Source organism: Primulina eburnea, chromosome 13, assembly GCF_022965805.1.
Source record: "Primulina eburnea isolate SZY01 chromosome 13, ASM2296580v1, whole genome shotgun sequence".
Taxonomy (NCBI): Eukaryota; Viridiplantae; Streptophyta; class Magnoliopsida; order Lamiales; family Gesneriaceae; genus Primulina; species Primulina eburnea.
The window spans coordinates 1609232-1629514 of record NC_133113.1 but is presented as its reverse complement, the minus strand read 5'-3'; the positions used below and the strand labels follow the sequence as shown (position 1 = coordinate 1629514).

Below are 20283 nucleotides of genomic sequence, written 5' to 3'. Positions count from 1 at the left end.
GGAGTTTATAAGTTAATTTAATGTAATGAAAGTTGTTGAATTTAGTTTAACTGGTAATTAAGCTAGAGTAAAACAAGCAGTTCCCAAAAATATTATTATTAGTGATGACTGCAGTGTACAAGATTATCATGGAATATTCTAGAGAAGTCTAGAATTGATTAATTAAGAAATTAAATAATGATTCTATAAATTTATATATGTCTATGTATATATATGTGTTTTGTGTGTGTGTATAAGTATATGAATAGGTCTCTTGTGAGACGGTCTCACGAATCTTTATCTGTGAGACGGGTCAACCCTACCGATATTAACAATAAAAAGTAATACTCTTAGCATAAAAAGTAATACTTTTCATGGATGATCCAAATAAAAGATCCGTCTCAAAAAAAACAACTCATGAGGTCGTCTCACACAAGTTTTTGCCTAAGTATATATATATTATCATTATCAAAAGTTGACTTTACATGATATTTTCAAGAAAGAAAACTATTTCATGACGACTGATGAGGATGTAGCAATATAGACGAAAAAAATATAAGAAGTAGGGAATAAAAACAATCTTATAAAAACAAAATACTAAATGAAAATGAGTATATTATTGACAATATGAATATCATGTATAAAAGAACAATAAGAAAACAGTAAATCAAACTGAAGTCTGTATGAAATATAGTTTACTTAAAACAGATTTGTCTCCTCCGACGGTGCTTCGAGGATCTGGACGGACAATTGTTTCTCATGATACAACGGAAAAACTTTGCAGCAACTTAGCACGAAGTAACTACATCGACGAACTGAAAATGTACATTCACTTTATCACTGAAATTTAACGGAGGCAAATGAAAAGCTAACGATATGAAATGCAAGAAAATACTTGATAGAAATCTTGAGTGTTTGTAAAATTATTTTTTTATATATATGGAATGAGAAAATGAACACATTATTTATAAGCTCTAAAATACACACCAAAAATTATAGAAAATTAAGAATATGAAGAACCAAAAATCTTCAATTAACTCAAGAATGTGGAAAGTCAAAAGACAATGAGACACAACTAAGTGAACTAACTCAAGATTGTGGAGAGCCAAAGACACTGTCACATTCATGAGACATAATTATTATCCAAACTTTAAACTTACTTGAAATTTCCAACCGTAACTGCCACACCAGTAACTTCTGAGCTACCTCAAACTTTTACTGTGGCCAGATTTGCCGGAAAATCAAAGGAGGAAACAGCGGCAATCAAAATTCAGACAGCATTCTGTGGTTACCTGGTATAGTTTGATAAAATAGAAGGGATACACATATTTTCTAAAGAATCATGAATCAGAAAATTTGGTGTTACTTTTATTTCCTTACTGAAAAACAAAATTAATTGATTAGAATCGAGTTTTTATGGTATTGCTAACATTTAGGCAAGGAGAGCATTGCGAGCTCGAAGAGGGACTAGTCATACTGAACTCACTTGTTGATGGGCCGATTGTGAATCGTCAAACAGCAAACACTTTTAAATGCATGCATCAGGATGATGTTAGAAGAGAATGGAGCTCTTCAGAGACAGCTCCTGCAGAAACGTGCTAAAGAACTGGAGAGCTTGAAAGTTGGTATATTCTAATTCTACTAATGCCCTTTTTTTCTTTACAAACATGTCAAGATCTTTTACAGATGGGAAAGGAATGGGATGACAGTCTGCAATCGGAAGAACAAATTGAGTTGAGCTTGCTCCACAATTACGAAGCTGCTATGAGGCGAGAAAGAGCATTGGCTTATTCATACACTCGTCAGGTGCTAACTTTATCTCCATCCACCAGCAATGCATAAATTTAGAAATTTAACCTTTCTTTGACAAAGATTTTGTATATGTGACCTATGTAAGAAAATTGTGACCCGTAACCGTAAAATAAACGTGTTGAAAATTTGTACACGGCAGCCTCAAATTTTGAAAATTGAGATGCGTATACAAATTTGATTTGAATCTCGAGCTCCCAAAACACTCGGTGATGGTTTGAGTGTGCCTATAAATACCGAAGGCATTGAGGTCCCTAAACACACAATCTCATACAGAAAAGACACCATCTAAAGGAGTGTTGGAGTGTTTAGAAGGCTTCAAGGGAAAGAAAATCAGAAAGCTTCAAACCGAAGGAAAGCAAAAACTTACAGGAGATTCAATGGCCGGAGGTAATTCTCGATTAAAGCTTCCGCATATTATATTCATGTATACGTGCAAAACATGAATTTCTGAGAATAATATCTAACATTTGGTATCAGAGCAACGTTATACCTCTATCTTGAAAATAACTGATCTTCTTTTTCTGAAATTCATATATAATGAACTCTTTGGAAATATGATTCTCAAATTTTGACATGAGATGAGTAAAATTTTTTGAAAATATGGACGAGGCCATGAAGGTCGTGATTTTTTTTCTGTAAGCGAAGAGGTTGAAGACGAAGAGTTATAATACGAGTTGTCTTCAATTTCAAATAATGGAACATACCACGTGAATATGTTTTTTTTTTCATTAAAGTCTCTGCAACCAACGACCATGTATGCAAAGTTGATAATTGGTCATGTGGGTCCCACATCATTATTTATTATTATTATTATTATTATTATTATTATTATTATTATTATTATTATTATTATTATTATTATTAATAAATAAATAAATAATGATTAATATGTTATTAAGTTATATGTATAATTCGGTATACATATAGCATTTGGTTAAATAATTTGTACACATTAAAATATTTCCAAATTCAGTGCAATTTTCAATACATGTTAGAAATTATTTTTGCATGTTAGATATAATGTCAATGTGTTTGATGTGTACATGCAAATTTAATATTATTTTTGCATTTATTTTTAAGTTTTTTAAATGCAAATTGTATTGAAAAATATTTTGGAAAAAACAATATTCACATTGTGTTCATATCAAATTATATTAAGTTTATAATTTGAAATGAACATATCAAGTAAGATGTGAATATAATAAAATATTTCAGATATTCACAAATGAACAAATAATCCTCACTTTATCACTACTCTGATAAAAGAGAAAAACTGATGAGGAGCCCACATTTTATGTAAATGTGATCCTCACTTATCACTACTCTGATTGAAGAGAAAAACTGATGGGGAATGTAATTGTTCATATTAGGTAAAAATGTGAATATAAAGTTATTAATATGAAAAAATTTGGCTTATAAAGATTCACATAAATGTGGATAATTAAGTTGAATAATAATTATAAGGTGACGTAAGAAAACATGATCTGAGGGAGTTCTTCATAGACCGGTTTAAATTGCCTTGACTAGCCACTGGTCTCCCCGATGAACATTTGCTCTGTCTAGGAGTTGGGTATTTAAAGGGCCTAAGCACTACCTATCTTTCCTGGGAGCACTCTTGTAAAGTGTTGATTACGAAATAATTATTATATAAAGCATTAAGTAAAGCCAAAATTTTGTCCAGTGAACCGTATAATTTTAAATAATTGAAGAATAGCCACAGCATCCTTAATTATGAAAAATTATGCATTAAGTGGATTTGGATCACATAATGGACATCAATTGTAATTAATTATATAAACATAATAAAATTTACCCCACAGGGATTTTTATTATATTTATATAACTAATTAGGTTAAAATATCAAATTATATTTTTCTTAATTTACCCACAGGAGTTAAGGAAAATACATTTTGATAGTTTTATCATAAAGTTACAGAAAAATCTTATTGAATTAAAATTTTAGCCCACAGGCAAATTTTATGTCACTAGATTTTTAAAACATGAATTACATTGGTAAAACATGATATTGTCTCAAAAATTTAAGCATGTGATATTTTGTGCAGTTATGCAACCTGCGAATTTTTCTGATATGAAATGTAACATTCCCGATCTAAAGGGCGATAATTATAAAATTTGGAAAGAAAGAATTCTTCTTCAATTGGGGTGGATGGATATTGATTATGCTATACGGAAAGACGAACCATCAGCTATTACTGAAACCAGCATTCCTGATGACGTTGATCTTTATGAAAAATGGGAGCGATCTAATCGACTATGCGTAATGTTCATAAAGATCAAAATCTCTGCTGGTATGCGTGGTTCTGTCGATCAGCATAATAATGTCAGAGAGTTACTGAAGGCTATTGATGAACAGTTTCAGTCTTCAGATAAGGCACTTGAAAGCACCCTAATTATGGAATTTTCTTCATTAAGGCTCACCAGTGTGAGAGGTGTGCGAGAGCACATAATGAAAATGCGGGATATAGCGGCTCGATTAAAGACACTTGAAGTGGAAATGTCTGAGACTTTTCTTGTGCACTACATTTTATGCACTCTTCCACAGCAATATGGACCCTTCAAAATTTCTTACAACACACATAAGGATAAATGGTCAGTCAATGAATTATTGACCATGTGTGTTCAAGAGGAAGGAAGGTTGTTAATGGAAACGAGTGAAAATGTTTTTATGACTACACAAGGAAAGTATAAAAAGCAAGCCAAAGTCAAGGGAAAAGGGAAAGGAATAATTCCACCCCAACCTGACATCAAGAAAGAATCCAAGTGTTTCTTCTGTAAAAAGACGGGACACATTAAGAAGGATTGTAATAAATTTAAGAACTGGCTTGAAAAGAAAGGTATTCCTACTTCATTTGTCTGTTATGAATCTAATATGGTTAATATGATTTATAACACATGGTGGATTGATTCTGGTTCTACAATCCATGTTACAAATACCTTGCAGGGTATGCAAAACCTAAGGAAGCCAATAGAAAATGAGCGAAGCATCTATTCAGGAAACAAGATGTCTTCGCATGTGGAGGCTATTGGGACTTGCTGCCTAGTGTTGAATAGTGGCTATATTTTAAATTAGAAAAGACCTTTTATGTTCCTAGTTTTTCTAGGAATTTAATTTCAGTTTCAAAACTTGTACCTCTTGGTTATTCATTTCAGTTTTTGAATAAATCAATAAATTTGTTTTATAAATCAAATCTTATTGGAAATGGTATAATGATTGATGGTCTTTTCTCTATTTTTTTACAAAATAATAACACCACTATGCATGTTCAGGGAGGTATTAAAAGATGTGTTATAAATGAAGATTCCTCTATATTGTGGCACAGGAGATTGGGACACATCTCCATAGAGAGAATTAAAAGATTAGTAAATGATGGAGTACTTAGTACTTTAGATTTTACTGATTTTGAGACTTGTGTGGACTGCATTAAGGGAAAGCAGACCAATAAGTCTAAAAAGGGTGCCAAGAGGAGTACGGAAATATTAGAAATCATACATTCAGATATTTGTTGTACAAATATGGACATGCAAAGTCCGAAATACTTCATCTCTTTCATTGATGATTACTCACGATACATGTATATCTACATGCTTCATAACAAAAACGAAGCACTAGAAGCCTTTAAGGTTTTTAAGGCTGAAGTGGAGAAGCAATGTGGAAAACATATTAAGATCGTGAGAACTGATAGAGGTGGAGAATATTATGGTAGATACACTGAGAATAGACAAGCACCTGGTCCGTTTGCGAAGTTTCTCCAGGAACATGGGATTGTTGCCCAATATACTATGCCTGGTTCTCCGGACCAAAATGGTGTAGCTGAGAGGAGAACTGAACATTATTGGACATGGTGAGGAGCGTGTTAAGTAGCTCAAAACTTCCTAAATCCTTGTGGACTGAAGCTCTTAAGACAGCTGTGTATATATTAAACCGAGTTCCAACTAAGGCTGTCCCAAAGACGCCATTTGAGTTATTTAAAGGTTGGAAACCGAGTTTGCAACATATACACGTTTGGGGTTGTCCTTCTGAAATAAGAGTTTATAACCCACATGAAAAGAAACTGGACCCAAGAACTATAAGTGGATATTTCATTGGGTATGCCGAAAAATCCAAAGGGTACAGATTCTATTGTCCATCTCACAACACTAGAATTGTGGAATCAAGAAATGTAAAATTTCTTGAGAATGATTTGATTAGTGGGAGTGATCATGACATAATTTTTGAGAATGATCACATTAATGCACAACCCTCTTACTCAAATGACAGATTGGTCGTTATTCACACCCCTCAAGACCAAATGGGTGTCAGACAACCAGTTACTGAAGTTCCACAAATTGCTGATGAAAATCCAGTAGATCAAGTTGTTAATGAAGAACAACAAGAAATTGTTAATCAACCAAACAACCTTAGGAGATCTACTAGAATAAGAAGATCAGCTATATCTAGTGATTATGTTGTGTATTTACAAGAATCGGACTTTAACATCGGAGCCGAAAATGATCCTGAAACGTTTTCACAAGCCATGAGTTGTAATGAATCAAAACTATGGTTTAATTCTATGAAAGAAGAGATGAATTCTATGGCAGTTAATGGAGTCTGGGAACTTGTTCAATTGCCTGATGGTGCAAAAGCCATTGGATGTAAATGGGTCTTCAAAACAAAGAAAGACTCATTAGGCAACATTGAAAGGTATAAAGCAAGACTTGTTGCTAAAGGATTCACTCATCAGGAAGGAATCGACTACAAGGAGACTTTTTCTCCTGTATCTAAGAAAGATTCTTTTCGTATCATTCTAGCATTAGTTGCACATTTTGACTTAGATTTGCAACAAATGGATGTGAAAACAGCTTTTCTCAATGGAGAACTAGAGGAAGAGGTTTATAAGAAACAACCTGAAGGATTCTTCTCTAGTAATGGTGAGCAATTGGTTTGTAAGCTTAAGAAATCTATATATGGATTGAAACAAGCTTCCCGTCAATGGTATTTAAAATTTCATGATGTTATCTCTTCATTCGGATTCGTTGAGAACCCCATGGATCAATGTATATACCAGAAGGTCAGTGGGAGCAAGGTTTGTTTCCTTATTCTATATGTGGATGATATATTACTTGGAACCAATGATAAGGGTCTGTTATATGAGGTGAAACAATTTCTCTCTAAAAACTTTGATATGAAGGATATGGGTGAGGCATCTTATGTCATTGGCATTAAGATACATAGAGACAGAATTCGAGGTATTATAGGTCTGTCTCAAGAAACCTATATAAACAAAATTTTAGAGAGATATCGGATGAAAGATTGTTCACCAAGTATAGCTTCCGTTGTGAAAGGCGATAAATTCAATTTAAGCCAATGCCCAAAGAATGATCTAGAGCGGGAACAAATGAAAAACATTCCCTATGCTTCTGCTGTCGGAAGCTTGATGTATGCTCAGGTTTGCACTAGACCTGACATTGCATTTGTTGTTGGGATGTTGGGAATATATCAGAGTAATCCAGGTTTAGATCACTGGAAAGCTGCAAAGAAAGTCATGAGGTACCTTCAAGGGACCAAAGATTATATGCTTATGTTCAGACGAACTGAGAATTTGGAAGTAATTGGCTACTCTGATTCAGACTATGCTGGCTGCATTGACTCAAGAAAATCCACTTCAGGATATATTTTCATGCTAGCTGGTGGAGCTCTATCTTGGAGAAGTGCAAAGCAGACATTGACTGCTACTTCCACTATGGAAGCTGAGTTCGTATCCTGTTTTGAGGCAACCTCACATGGTGTATGGTTGAAGAGTTTCATTTCAGGGCTTAGAATTATGGATTCTATATCTAGGCCATTAAGAATATATTGTAACAATTCAGCTGCTGTTTTTATGGCTAAAAATACCAAAAGTGGTAGTCGAAGCAAGCACATCGACATTAAGTATTTAGCCATACGAGAACGTTTTAAAGATAAAACCATGGTTATCGAGCACATTAGCACTGAATTGATGATTGCAGATCCTTTGACTAAAGGCATGCCACCATTGAAATTCAAGGATCATACAGAAAGAATGGGACTTGGTTCTTTTATGTAATTTTGTTGTAAAAACAAAATTAATGAAACTCATTAAGTTATGATATTTTTCATATTCAGTTATATACATATTCAGTTATCATGAAAAATATCAATAAAGTTGGACCTCGAATAAACATAGGGTTTATTCATTAAGTTATTTGAGAGATATAATACATTGTGATACATGGAAGATAATAATCGCTTTTAGATGACCTATCGCCATGATTCATGTATTTTGTTTTCTCCTATGGTAAATGAGATATACGGGTCAAGTGGGAGAATGTAAGAAAATTGTGACCCGTAACCGTAAAATAAACGTGTTGAAAATTTGTACACGGCAGCCTCAAATTTTGAAAATTGAGATGCGTATACAAATTTGATTTGAATCTCGAGCTCCCAAAACACTCGGTGATGGTTTGAGTGTGCCTATAAATACCGAAGGCATTGAGGTCCCTAAACACACAATCTCATACAGAAAAGACACCATCTAAAGGAGTGTTGGAGTGTTTAGAAGGCTTCAAGGGAAAGAAAATCAGAAAGCTTCAAACCGAAGGAAAGCAAAAACTTACAGGAGATTCAATGGCCGGAGGTAATTCTCGATTAAAGCTTCCGCATATTATATTCATGTATACGTGCAAAACATGAATTTCTGAGAATAATATCTAACAACCTATTCAATTTTTAATCCAAGGTGAAGAAAAATCTGTAACAATTGAAACATTCTAATGGAACTACACACTTCCGTAAATGTTTGAAGGAATCATAAATCTTACATTTTTTTGTTAACTTGACGACATGTGAACTGAGCAGCAAATGTGGAAGAAGTCAGCAGTATCTTCAAATTTACTTTCATGGACCCAACTAATCCTCACTGGGGTTGGAGCTGGTTAAAACGATGGATGGCTGATCGGCCATGGGAAACTCCAAGTTCGACAGAGAAAGATATTTACAGTGATTCTGTATGGACAAAAAGTGCTATCCCCCGAACTACTCAAGGAGAAATTACCAGATCTTTTGCACGTCACATACTAAACTCAGAAAATCTATCATCACCAATGTACCAAAAGCCACCTTCTAGCTACCAGTCACTTGGAACTCCCACTCCTCCAAAGGCATCTGCATCTTCAGTAGCAGCAAGAAAATGGAAACCCGCGAGCCCAAGAGGATGGAGTGCTTTAAGTAAAGAAGATGATTCAAGAAGCATTCTTAGCTTACAATCCGAGCGTAATAGGAGGCATAGTATTTCTGGTTCATCAGTTAGAGACTATGAAAGCTTATCCACTCAATCTGCAGAGGCAAAGTCTAAGTTGCCAAGTCCATTAGGAATGGCAAGTGGTAATACTTGAGAGAAGGGATCTGCAAAGAAACGGCTCTCGTTTCCACCTTCACCTGGCCGACCCAGGTGGCATTCTGGGCCATCGAAGGTCGACACTAGCTCCATTGATGTCAATGCTGTGAGTCGAGTTTTATGCCCAAATTTTAAATTTTATTTATTTATTTTACACAAGAGATTTTATGTTTTTTTTTTTAACTTTCACATGAGTGGGTAATAAACGATATTAACTATCTTCTATATTTTTGTTTAAAAAAAATTACATTTTATTCCACATCCTCTCTCCGGGCTCTTAGATATATCAAAATGAGTTACTGAGCCGAGCGAAAATGATTTTTCATGATATGGGAAATGCAAAGTACTAGTCCGGCACGAAAAAAGAGAATTTTGTATTAAAATAGAAGCAGAAGTGACGTGGTTATTTAAGAATCGAAGTCGATTTGCTTTATAAAAAGAAGATATCAATGAACTTCTATGAAATAGTTTAACGAGATTTAGCTAATTGTCTTGATTGTGGAATATCATTGAGAAATAAGAATCCACGTTAGCAAATGATTTCTTGCGATTGTTTCTACTTTCTAGTATGAAATGAGTCAATGATGCACTTTGGTATCTTATTGAATAAAAAAAGTGATATTATTGTCGAATTGGTCCGCTCTGCTCCACCAAATATCTCGATCTACGACTCGTATCACCGGAAATTTTGACAATATAAATGGAAGGATATAACTATTTTTGAATCCAACTACTATAGAATTTAAGCCAAACACGTGGAGACAGAAAATGACACTAGAGGTTTAAGTTCCAAGAAAAAACAATCGCACAATATCACTTTTTTTACATCTTACAATTTGAAAGAGTAGAAGCAAATTATTAAACAATTGCCACTGAAAGTCGCAATTCCTGCAAAGCGAGTTCTATTCAGATAGTATCTTCGAAGTTGTACACGCTTTTAGTTCCAACATTGGCATTAGCCTTGAGGATAGCCCTGTAAAGTTGGCTGTTCTCTCGGGATTGCGCCATTTGTCTTGAAAAATTATCCGTTTTCCTTCAATTTTACAGCAAGCAATCACATAGATATGGCAGTAGTGCCCCCAACTACTACTGTGTGCTTCATTGGCTCGAATTTCCACCTTTACTCGGTACTTCATTATGTGCAGTTGTTATGATTTAAGGGCAACTTTCTAAAGTCTTTGATTTTGTAGTTGATGAAAGATAAATCTTGGTTACTGTTTTGGGAAAAATGGGGCGTTTTAGTTTTGATGAGTTAAATCTTGGTTGCTGTTTTGGGGAAAATGGGGCGTTTTAGTTTTGATGGATGGAAATCATTCTTTTGATATTTTCTGATTTCTAGTGTTTGCTGTTTCAAAGATGGAACAATATAAAGCTTGGAGAAAGGAGGTTTAGTTCATTGAATTTTGTGGGATTGCGGCAGAGGTATTTTTCCTGCAACTTTTCTCGCTGGTTTCAGTCTTTTTTAATATAAATTTATGCTTCTTTATTGGCATATTCCGGTTTAAAGAAAGTAACAAGCACTGCACACAATCAAGAATTACAAAGGCCAGGGAACAGATTCGAAGTAGTCAGTTTAAAATCCATTCCTATGTAGAAATTAACTGGTTGTGTAGAAATTATCAAGACTGGTTTTTTTTCCAAACTGGGATCTTCTGATGCTACTATTTGATCTATTGGAGTTCTAATTTTCCTAATGCTTGGATTTAACAAACAGGAGAAATTTGATGTGTGCAGTCAGTAAGGATGCTGAGAAATCATTCAAGCAGATGGTGGAAGTAGATAGACTCATCGATATGCTGAGGGATACAGATGATAAGGAAGTAAGCCTTCTAATCTTTGTTGATTATTACGTCACATTGACTCCGTAGGAAAATATGCAATGGTCAGAAGGAAAGATTTGGAGTGACTAATAAGTTTAAGAGGCCCTTCCATCTAGAAGACTGATCTTCTGGATTTGAGCTCTCATCTTAGACTTTTGGCCTGCTGTTGGTTTCTTAATGTACAGATATACATCTCCTTTACATGTTGGGCTATATTTGGCAGGTCACTAAAAAAAATTTCATTTGAATCACCAGCTTATGCTTTTGCTTGAACAAGATTGTGCAGAATGATTTTCTTTGTTGACATGACTGAAAATAATAAAATATTATTCGGGCATCTCACATTTTATGTAAAGGAACTAAACATATAACATCATTCTTAAAGCTTGAAAACAAGAAATTATTTGTAAGTTGTGACTGCATCTGTTATTTTAGTTTCTGGAAATTATATTTTTCCTAAGTTGCAGAAGGCAGTTAGCTTATGTATTATGTGATCATTATCCTTTTCATAATCAAGTCTGAACAATCTTCATAATTATTTTTTTATTTCTTATAACCTAAATCTATACTATCAGACACACCCTAATAATATTTTCTACCCCTTCAGTAGAAGATAAACTGTGTTATTTCATCTAAACACTGCGATAATCTGATCCAGTTTTTTTAATATATGGAAGCAGCTTCGGAAAGTTGTCGCAGAGAATATTTTTGCTTTCAATGAGGGTTTTTGGATAAGACTTGCAGCTAGAACAGAAACGTGCAAATCCGAAGACGATAAAGCATGGTTTTAAACTTGATCCAGTTTTTTTCATGTATAATTCTTACTCAACTGTGTGTTTCTTAATCAAATTTCCTTTTGTTGTTCATTCCACAGAAAGATTATGAAGAATTGGCTGAAATATTGATGGGTATTGTGGATCATCTCATCCACAAGACAAATGTATTACTTATCCACCACTTCAATTTCTGCATCCACATTTTTCTGTATTATCATAAGAGGATTATTTTTTCTTAGGAAAAGATCGAGTCAGCTACTGATGTGCTTAAGGCTATTTTGAAACCTGTAGCCGAGAAAGATGAAGAAATTCCTTGGCCTCCTAGAGACCCTAATGCTCTTATTCTCATGCAGAAAGTACGTTTTCCATGTCTGAACTTAATTTCAATATCACACTTTTAAATTATAAAAGATGTTAGCAAAATTGTTGCCTTTTATTTTAGCTTTGGTTGGTGCTACTCCTCCATTATTTCTGCATTCGAACTTATTCTAACATGTAAGCCAGATGATATTTTTATAATCAATTAATTGCCACATTTTTTAAGAGGTATTCCTCGCAGGCCAAATAATTTGGTTTCATCCAAAAAATTCAACGGAGTGATTTTAATTTGTTGTTGGGGTAACTAATTCTTTCGAACAATTTACCTTCTGTATAACTTGCTGGGTATGTTTAGGAATTAAACCAAAGAGAACAAGAAGGTCAGCTTGATGAGGGATTCCTCTCGGAAGTTAATGCACAGCTGCGGCAAGTAAGATATTTGTCGTCGTTTGTATATCACAATTTCACGATATCTTAAGATTCTGTGGTGTCCGGGGTTTCCATATCCCTGTTTTGACTGTTACATTTCCATTTCAATTTTATTGGGTTGAGTGCATGTTTCACTAAGCATGCATAAAATATGAAATTGCAATTATATGAAGTGTATATGAATTTGGCACTGATCAAGTGAATGTTACTGATATGCAGGCAAAAGAAGATGGTGATAAGCCGGGGCTTGAGGCTATGCTGCAAAAGGTCTATCAACTCTATGCATCTAGAGTTCTCTCCAAACGTAGTTATGCCAAAAAAGGTGTATTTAATACACAAACAGCATCAAGTTTGTGTTAATCGTTGGAACCATTTGATTAATCTGGTGAATCATTTAATTCTTCATGATATATGTAAATAAATTTGAGTACTACATTTGCTAATCCTTTCAGCATTTCGCTGTTTTTATCGGGCATCTATTTTCTAATCATGTGCAACAATCATTTTATTAAGCTCCACTCTCACTGTTTTCAATGGTTTTACATGAACAGTGCCACCTGAAATCTATTTTTGGAGAGGTTGACGGATCCTTTGTTATTATTTTTGGGCAGGAAACGAGGTATTGAAAGCCGAACAGTTTCTTGAAACCTTAATTCAAGGTACTTTCTCATGTCCAAATTTTTCTTTAATTTTCTTCAGCAACGAACTAGAAATCAGCCTATCTGATCTGTATAGTTTCCGGTTCTTCATGACATCTATATTTACACCGATCTGTTACATGGAATAGCTTCTGAGGCAGAATGGAATGCAATATTGATTGATGGGTTGAAGATTGGCAAAGGTGATATTTCGCATGAAGAATTAGACGGTGTTATCAAAAAACGTATCGAGCGGACTTTGATTAGAACAGTAAGCTTTCTCATGTAATACTTTTGCTTTTTCTCAGTTAAAAACAACACGGCTGGTAACTTCTAACAATAACCTACAAAAAACTCGTCCCTCGACCTTGTTTCAGGAGGGTGGATCGTATCAGCAACGTGTACTTATCGAGTATCTGAAAGGGATCCAAGCACGAGCAGAGGATGTTGTCCGTGTGCTCCAAGGTAAAACACGATAGATTTCTTGGCTGAGGTTCAAAGTTGCTTCAAAATCTGAGCATAAAAGAATTTGGAAGGAATGCGACTTTAAGGAGTTGATGGACTTCGTCAAAGCACGTTTTTTAACGGATGTCTCGCATCAAGGGATTGAGGATACAGAAAGAGTATATATATTGAAATACTAAGGCGATGAAATGTTTTCAACTTTTCATTTTATTTCTTCCAAATCTCTTTAATTCTTTTATATTATAATGTTTCTTTTTACTAGAAATATATTGCCAATGTTTTATTTCATGTGAATTGTTTGATTTAATTAAAAACACTACACTCATTTAATTACATTAAACAATATAAATGAAATGATAATGTGTGACGGTCTCACGAATATGTAAGATTTTTCAATTTGTTTATATCTATATTGAAAAATAATACTTTGATATAAAAAAACATTATTTTTTATTCAAATAAGCTTATATAATATATTTGATATCAAAAGGAATATTTTTCGATTAATTGAACATATAATACAAAATATTTATTCATAACATAACTGACAAAAATGATGCTTTTGTATTGAAAACTAATATTTTGAACATAAAAAATAATATTTTCCGCTCAAATCAGTATATATTACACAATATTTTCATAATATAACAAACAAAAAATAATAATTATGCAGCGAAAAATATTGAAATGTTTTTCGCTCAATTCGGCATTATATCACACAATATTTTTCATAATATTACTAACAAAAAATGATATTTTTTTATGGGACGGGTAAGAGATACGTCTCACGTTAAACCAATTTTTTAAAAAATGTAAATAAAATTCCATAATGGGTAAAGATGTCAACAGTCAACAGAGGATGATTGGCCTTGGGCTTTCCCTAAATAAAAATTTCTTTTTTTTCAAAATAATGAACATTAATATGTTGATATCTTTTAATAATTAAATGGTATTTGTTTAATTTTATTTAAATATTTCATAAGCCATATGTCTTACAGTCTTATAGCTTGTTTTGGAGTATTGTAAGATCTTATTTCAGGAACGAGTCGCTAAGATATATGGAGTTTATATATCTGTCGCTAAATGCAATGAAATTGAGAGGTTTTATCGTGGGGTTTTTTTATTCTCACTATTAATTTTTATATATGAAATATACGATAAAATTTAACGCTGGACTAATAGATGATAGTGTTTTACATAGACACAAGCTCATATATCCAGTGTGATATCAGTAAATAATTTGGATAAAACATTAAGGGTGTGCGCCGATCGACAATATTATATCAAAATTGTGTGAATATAAAATAATACATTATAGTGTTCTTGTGCATTTAACTGATGTGATTTTATGGAATTATTCATTGTGAATTTCTCAAATATGATAATCATTTGATTACAGCTCTCGTTAAAAGATGGCGTCGGGAGACCTATACATTTCATTTTCGCGTTGGTGAGACAACAATAATGTTGCAAGATGTTGAGTTGATATGGAATCTAAATATCAACGGCTTTGCTGTCACTGGTGTTGATGAGTCTTTTTAAGTCACATGTGGGGCAAATATATTATGCTGAATGATTGCATTTTCTACCACATATAAATAATTTCAGATGTAACAAATTGGTAATATAAACCTTAGATCAATATTGTAGATCGAATTTGATTAACGAGAATAGCTCAAATTTAGAAGTGGATCGGAATGCATAGATTTGTATGCATTTTAAAGAAAAATTTACATACTCTATCCACATATTAAAAAACCCATATAGCAACAAAAAAATTATTTTAACACAATAAATATGCCACTAATTACGACAAATTGGCATGTTCGATCGTTAACTACCGAGGGAACTTGTAATTCCCCTCTAATATCAGTATACTTAGTTTATTAAATAATTTCTCGCTAATTTGAGATGGATGAAAAATATTGCATTGCTAAACAAAACAAATCTTGTGGTTCATTGAACTTTAATAGGTGCAAGAAAATTATATCTCAGTCGTTAAACCGATAATAACTAACGAAATAAAACCTTTAAGTTGCTATCCGAATGATACGCGATTCGTACATATATATATGCATAATATATACATGGAATGAATGGTTGCAACAAGAAATGTGAAGTTACCAGAGTTCTTGATGCTGATTTTCAGCTATCTTCTCCCGTTTCTGGGGAAATTAATGGGGTTTTTTCCCTTTTATTAATGTATTCTTATTAATATTTTTGGTTATTTTCTGATTGGTGTTTATGAACTGAAAAAAAAAGAGAGTAGCGGCCTAGTCATGACAAATGTCAGGTACAGAATACAATATTTGCATCTGTGATTTTATTTGTGTTATTTTAGATGCAATTTATTTCTTTGGGTTGTTGAGGAATACATTTTTTAATACGCGTCACTAGTATTGAGTTTTTGTAACTGATTTATATTTTTTCTAGTGATTATTTTATCATGAGGCATTGTACAAGCTAAGTATAAATATGTATACATAATTTAATCTGTCTTATTCTGGTTATTAAAGTTTATGTGTGTGATAAATAATACATTCTGCTGCATGTTGTGAACGGTGTTGACAATACCGACACATAACACCTAAATCTGATCCACACAATTTATTGTTTTTGCACTTTTATGTTAAACAACCCTTACAATCGCCATCATGACGAGATAAAAACTACCCAAAATGCTACCAAATGGGGTCGGAACATTTATAGTTGGAGCAATTCGCTATATACTATGGGCACATGTATCTATTTTACATATTTAAAAATATTTCTTATTTTTTATTTTGTATATTTAATATATGGAGAAAATATTCGTTATATATCTAACACTGTGTAATAGAGGTATGTGGTCTAGACATGCATGTGTGTCAAAATAGATATGCAACAAATACATGGGGGAATTTAGCATTTTCTTGGTTTTAATAATATAATACTGATTCACAATATTTGCCTTTTTTTTTAAAGGAAGATTCAAAACATTTGTTAATAATAACGATTATTCTCTCAAGACCACGACGACGAAAAAAAAGAAGAAGAAGAAGAAGAAACCTAGGGTTTATCTATTTGACTATGGTACTATTTTATCTATTTTTATTGGAAAATACCTATATATGATACTTGATAAATAAAGTTTACAATATTGTGAATATTTTTTATATGACTCAATTGATATTGGATACCAAGAGTTCATAGATTTATATGCATTTTGTAAAATCAAGTTAAAATTAAAATATTCTTGTATATTTTCAACATGATGATGAGTTTAACTATGAATTAAAGATTGAAGATTTGGTGGCTTTGTGATTATCTTCGTTCTTGCAACAAAAAATCTAATGAATTTTTGTTTTTTTTTATATGTTTTAAGTTAAGTATCATTGGGTGACATATGTTTTAAGTTAAGTATCATTGGGTGATGGGCTTTTTTTTATAGAGTAGGTCTCATGTGAGACCGTCTCACGGATCTCAATCTGTGGGACGGGTCAACCCTACCCATATTCACAATAAAAAGTAATACTCTTAGCATAAAAAGTAATACTTTTTCATTGATTATCCAAATAAAGATCTGTCTCACAAAAATACGACCCGTGAGACCGTCTCACACAAGTTTTTGCCTTTTTTATATATAAAAGTGCACATATTAAATAGACGAAAACTTGTGTGAGACGGTCTCACAGGTCGTATTCGTGAGACAGGTCTCTTATTTGGGTCATCCATAAAAAAATATTACTTTTTATGCTAAGAGTATTACTTTTTATTGTGAATATGGGTAGGGTTGACCCGTCTCACAGATTAAAATCCGTGAGACGGTCTCACAGGAGACCACTCTATTAAATATTATATTTGTACTTTAAATTAAATATTTAGACAAACTTATTTCCGTCCCTCTAAAAAAATTATGGGAACAAATTAAATATAACAATTATGCTACAATCTATAAATGCAGAACCAAAACTAAGTAGCAGCAGCACAATTGCAGCATTCATTCATCATAACATGATATGAAACTCAACAGCAACGGATTGAACAGACGAGTAGACTTCATGGCTATCTCCCCAGTTTTTTTAAAAAAATTTAGGAGAACAAATTACGTCGCTAAAAATTATTTAGCGACTTAATTAGCCATTGTTGATCATGAATTTTTTTTAGCGAGGATCGGAGAGGATATTTGACGGAGACAATATATCACAAGTATTTCAAAATTTACTTGTAGCCTCTTAAGCACTTTAGATCCTATCGATAAGAAAATAGATTAAATTAAGCACATATTAACACGTGGAATTTATTGGATCCAACTGTTGGATTAATTTTATTTATATGGGTTATATGTGAATAAATATGTATTGTGGGTTTTCTATTAAGTTAAGCTCAAAATAAAGTGATCAACTAAGGTTTCGGGTTATTGGGCTTTAATATATCTAATAGGTTGTGGGCTTTAGAGACATAAATGTAATTTATGTTTTTATGATGGGCTAAATTAGAAATATCAGAAGATAATGCTAAACATTATCTATATATATGGGTCATGATCTCATATCTTGCGTTATCACGTTCTCTATTCTCTTCCCCATTAAGAAAATGGTTTAAAAGAGAAAACTAAATGTTTCTCTAAAGGAAAGAGCGCGTAGATCTGGAAGATCAAGGCATGTTCTAAAGAATTCAGAAATATGGCTTCAAGTACGCTTCCACTTAAGTTTTCCAGTCAAATTCTTAATGATTCAGCACGATAGATTCTGCGGTTTATGGATTTCTCCAACACCAACTGCTAATATTTAAACATAGTTATACTGTTAAATCACCAAAAAAGAACATGATATATACATTGGAAATGAGACAACCTTGAGCAACACAAACAAAAAAATACATATTCAAATCACAAATTATTCTCATTGGAATCAACAAACTCAACATGTCTTAAATATTACTTCTGCCCTTTTTAATCTTCAATCTCAATAAAACCCTATACAATATACTTATTTGAAACAAATATACAAAAATGAACTGTATTTGTACATTTACTTGGCATCCATTTCCTCAAGATTTTGGGTACTGATCGAAGAACTGTGCAGTAGTAGTGGTGAATGCACAAAAAGGGAGAGGATATGGAGTGGATGAAGTACCAGTTGCCGTAGCAGTAGCAGTTGTACTCAGGACACAATTTTCTTGCTGCAACAAGCCAATGCCGGGTGAAGTAGAGTTCTCTCCTGTAACATAGTTTCCAGTTCCCTCCAGTTCATGGCCTTGATCATACAGAATGCCTGTGAACACATGACCTCCAATGCTCACTGATGTCTGATATGCATACTGATCTATCGCGTTGTCCAGTGAACTCACACGAACGCAACGAAACACAGCAGGGAAACTGGCCTCCACGGGAAAATCGCCTTCTTGTAGACCTAAGATTGAACAAATTGCAAAAGAAAGTTGATTTATCATCTGTCTTCACGATATCAAGAAATCGTGGAACATTATAGCATGTATATTTGATGTAATATGCATATATATTAGAATGAAGTTACCACATCTAAAAATTGTATGTGCTAATGCTTAATTTAAGGCTAGCTATCTTTAAATTGAAAGATTTTGCTGTGAACAAAATCCAACTTGGATTATTCATAATTTCAAGAAATGATTTTAACATACATTCTTATAAATTTCATCATACATATACGTAGATCAATTATTTTGATTTTGTAAAAACCCTTTGTTTTCTAAAAACACGTGTTAATTAGATGTGCAACTCTAGTGAATTTTTTTTATTATTTATAAAACATTGTATCATATAAACAAATAATTCTAGCTAGCCAATATTTAAACTTAGAAAATCATAAATCAAAACTTAAATAACTAAGCATCTCGTTTAAAAATCATGGGCTGCAGTATATGGATTGAAAAAATATGTGAACATATATATATATATATATATATATATATATATATAGAGATTTTAAAATTTAAAAAGTTGGTTAATGTTATGTTCTTCACCACTTTTGAAACACCGCATAGGGTTACTAAGTGAAAGTTCTGGCTAGGGTTTGTGGGTTTACTATATGCACACTGCAGAAAGATTCATAAACATCAACCACACGCCAAATCCTCGATCAAGAACCAATTATTACACCGTATAGTACGTGATCGCGCGGGATATGCGAGATCTTAAGGCAAAAAGCAGCGAGAAAGAAAACAGTACTATACCTAATGATGGTGGCCCTTGATTAGTGGCTCTGTATCTTTTAGGGTTTGGTTGATGGTCTTCTTGGTGATGAACAGTTGGCGAATGAATATGCTGTTTCTGCTGCAGCGTTATTAGATGGTGCCTCGGGTACCTTAGAGAAACAGGAACCCATGTACTGTTAACGTGGGTTTGGCAAGCAAATCCCCGGCTTTTGCAGCAAGTTCTGCACCTCAAGTGTTGGCAATCTTTCTTGGCTTGATTCCCGCAGTCTTGGCACCTTTTGGTTGCTAGAGAAGCGCCACTATCAGCTACCTTTTCTTCTCTTCTCATCATCGCAATGAATGAAAAATATCTAGGAAAACTTGGTATTAATGTCCTATTTTCAAGAAATGGTTGCGTTACTTCTAGCTAGCTGGGCTCTTCCCGCTTTTGTTACGGTCGTCGTCACGTACTAGAAGAAAC

General features: G+C 33.3%; 2 protein-coding genes and 1 pseudogene across 5 annotated transcripts; 2 read left to right on the top strand and 1 right to left on the bottom strand.

The window, feature by feature from the left end:
* The first annotated feature begins 1395 nt into the window (after nucleotides 1–1395).
* On the top strand, nucleotides 1396–9285 carry LOC140809135 (protein IQ-DOMAIN 2-like; annotated as a pseudogene).
* Nucleotides 9286–10102: 817 nt separating this feature from the next.
* LOC140809957 (uncharacterized) lies at nucleotides 10103–13937 on the top strand. Of its 4 annotated transcripts, none has more exons than XM_073167745.1 (11): nucleotides 10103–10330; nucleotides 10543–10625; nucleotides 10918–11023; nucleotides 11704–11802; nucleotides 11898–11963; nucleotides 12039–12155; nucleotides 12473–12547; nucleotides 12766–12868; nucleotides 13158–13205; nucleotides 13334–13455; nucleotides 13562–13937. In XM_073167745.1, exons 1-11 carry the CDS (start codon nucleotides 10268–10270, stop codon nucleotides 13661–13663), a joined length of 984 nt encoding a protein of 327 aa, XP_073023846.1. In that variant the 5' UTR covers nucleotides 10103–10267; the 3' UTR covers nucleotides 13664–13937. The 4 variants fall into 4 exon arrangements, with proteins under 4 accessions (XP_073023846.1, XP_073023849.1, XP_073023848.1 ...); XM_073167748.1 differs by having other exon boundaries at nucleotides 10105–10330; nucleotides 10560–10625; nucleotides 10938–11023; XM_073167747.1 differs by having other exon boundaries at nucleotides 10105–10330; nucleotides 10938–11023.
* Nucleotides 13938–18473: 4536 nt separating this feature from the next.
* On the bottom strand, nucleotides 18474–20151 carry LOC140810881 (protein SHI RELATED SEQUENCE 3-like). The gene is made up of 2 exons (XM_073168788.1): nucleotides 19842–20151; nucleotides 18474–19042 (listed from the first exon to the last, which is right to left on the bottom strand). The coding sequence occupies exons 1-2, from the start codon at nucleotides 20149–20151 to the stop codon at nucleotides 18681–18683; spliced, it is 672 nt and encodes a 223-aa protein (XP_073024889.1). The 3' UTR covers nucleotides 18474–18680.
* Nucleotides 20152–20283: the final 132 nt, after the last annotated feature.

Bases quoted from the DNA above. Each gene is read 5' to 3' on its own strand.
- LOC140810881 (XM_073168788.1), bottom strand. From the start codon at position 20,151: ATGAGAAGAGAAGAAAAGGTAGCTGATAGTGGCGCTTCTCTAGCAACC. The intron at 19,043-19,841 runs GTATAGTACTGT...GTTCAATCTTAG, and splicing joins TCAAGGGCCACCATCATTAG to GTCTACAAGAAGGCGATTTT.
- LOC140809957 (XM_073167745.1), top strand. From the start codon at position 10,268: ATGGCAGTAGTGCCCCCAACTACTACTGTGTGCTTCATTGGCTCGAAT. The intron at 12,869-13,157 runs GTGTATTTAATA...ATTTTTGGGCAG, and splicing joins ACGTAGTTATGCCAAAAAAG to GAAACGAGGTATTGAAAGCC. The intron at 13,206-13,333 runs GTACTTTCTCAT...TACATGGAATAG, and splicing joins TCTTGAAACCTTAATTCAAG to CTTCTGAGGCAGAATGGAAT.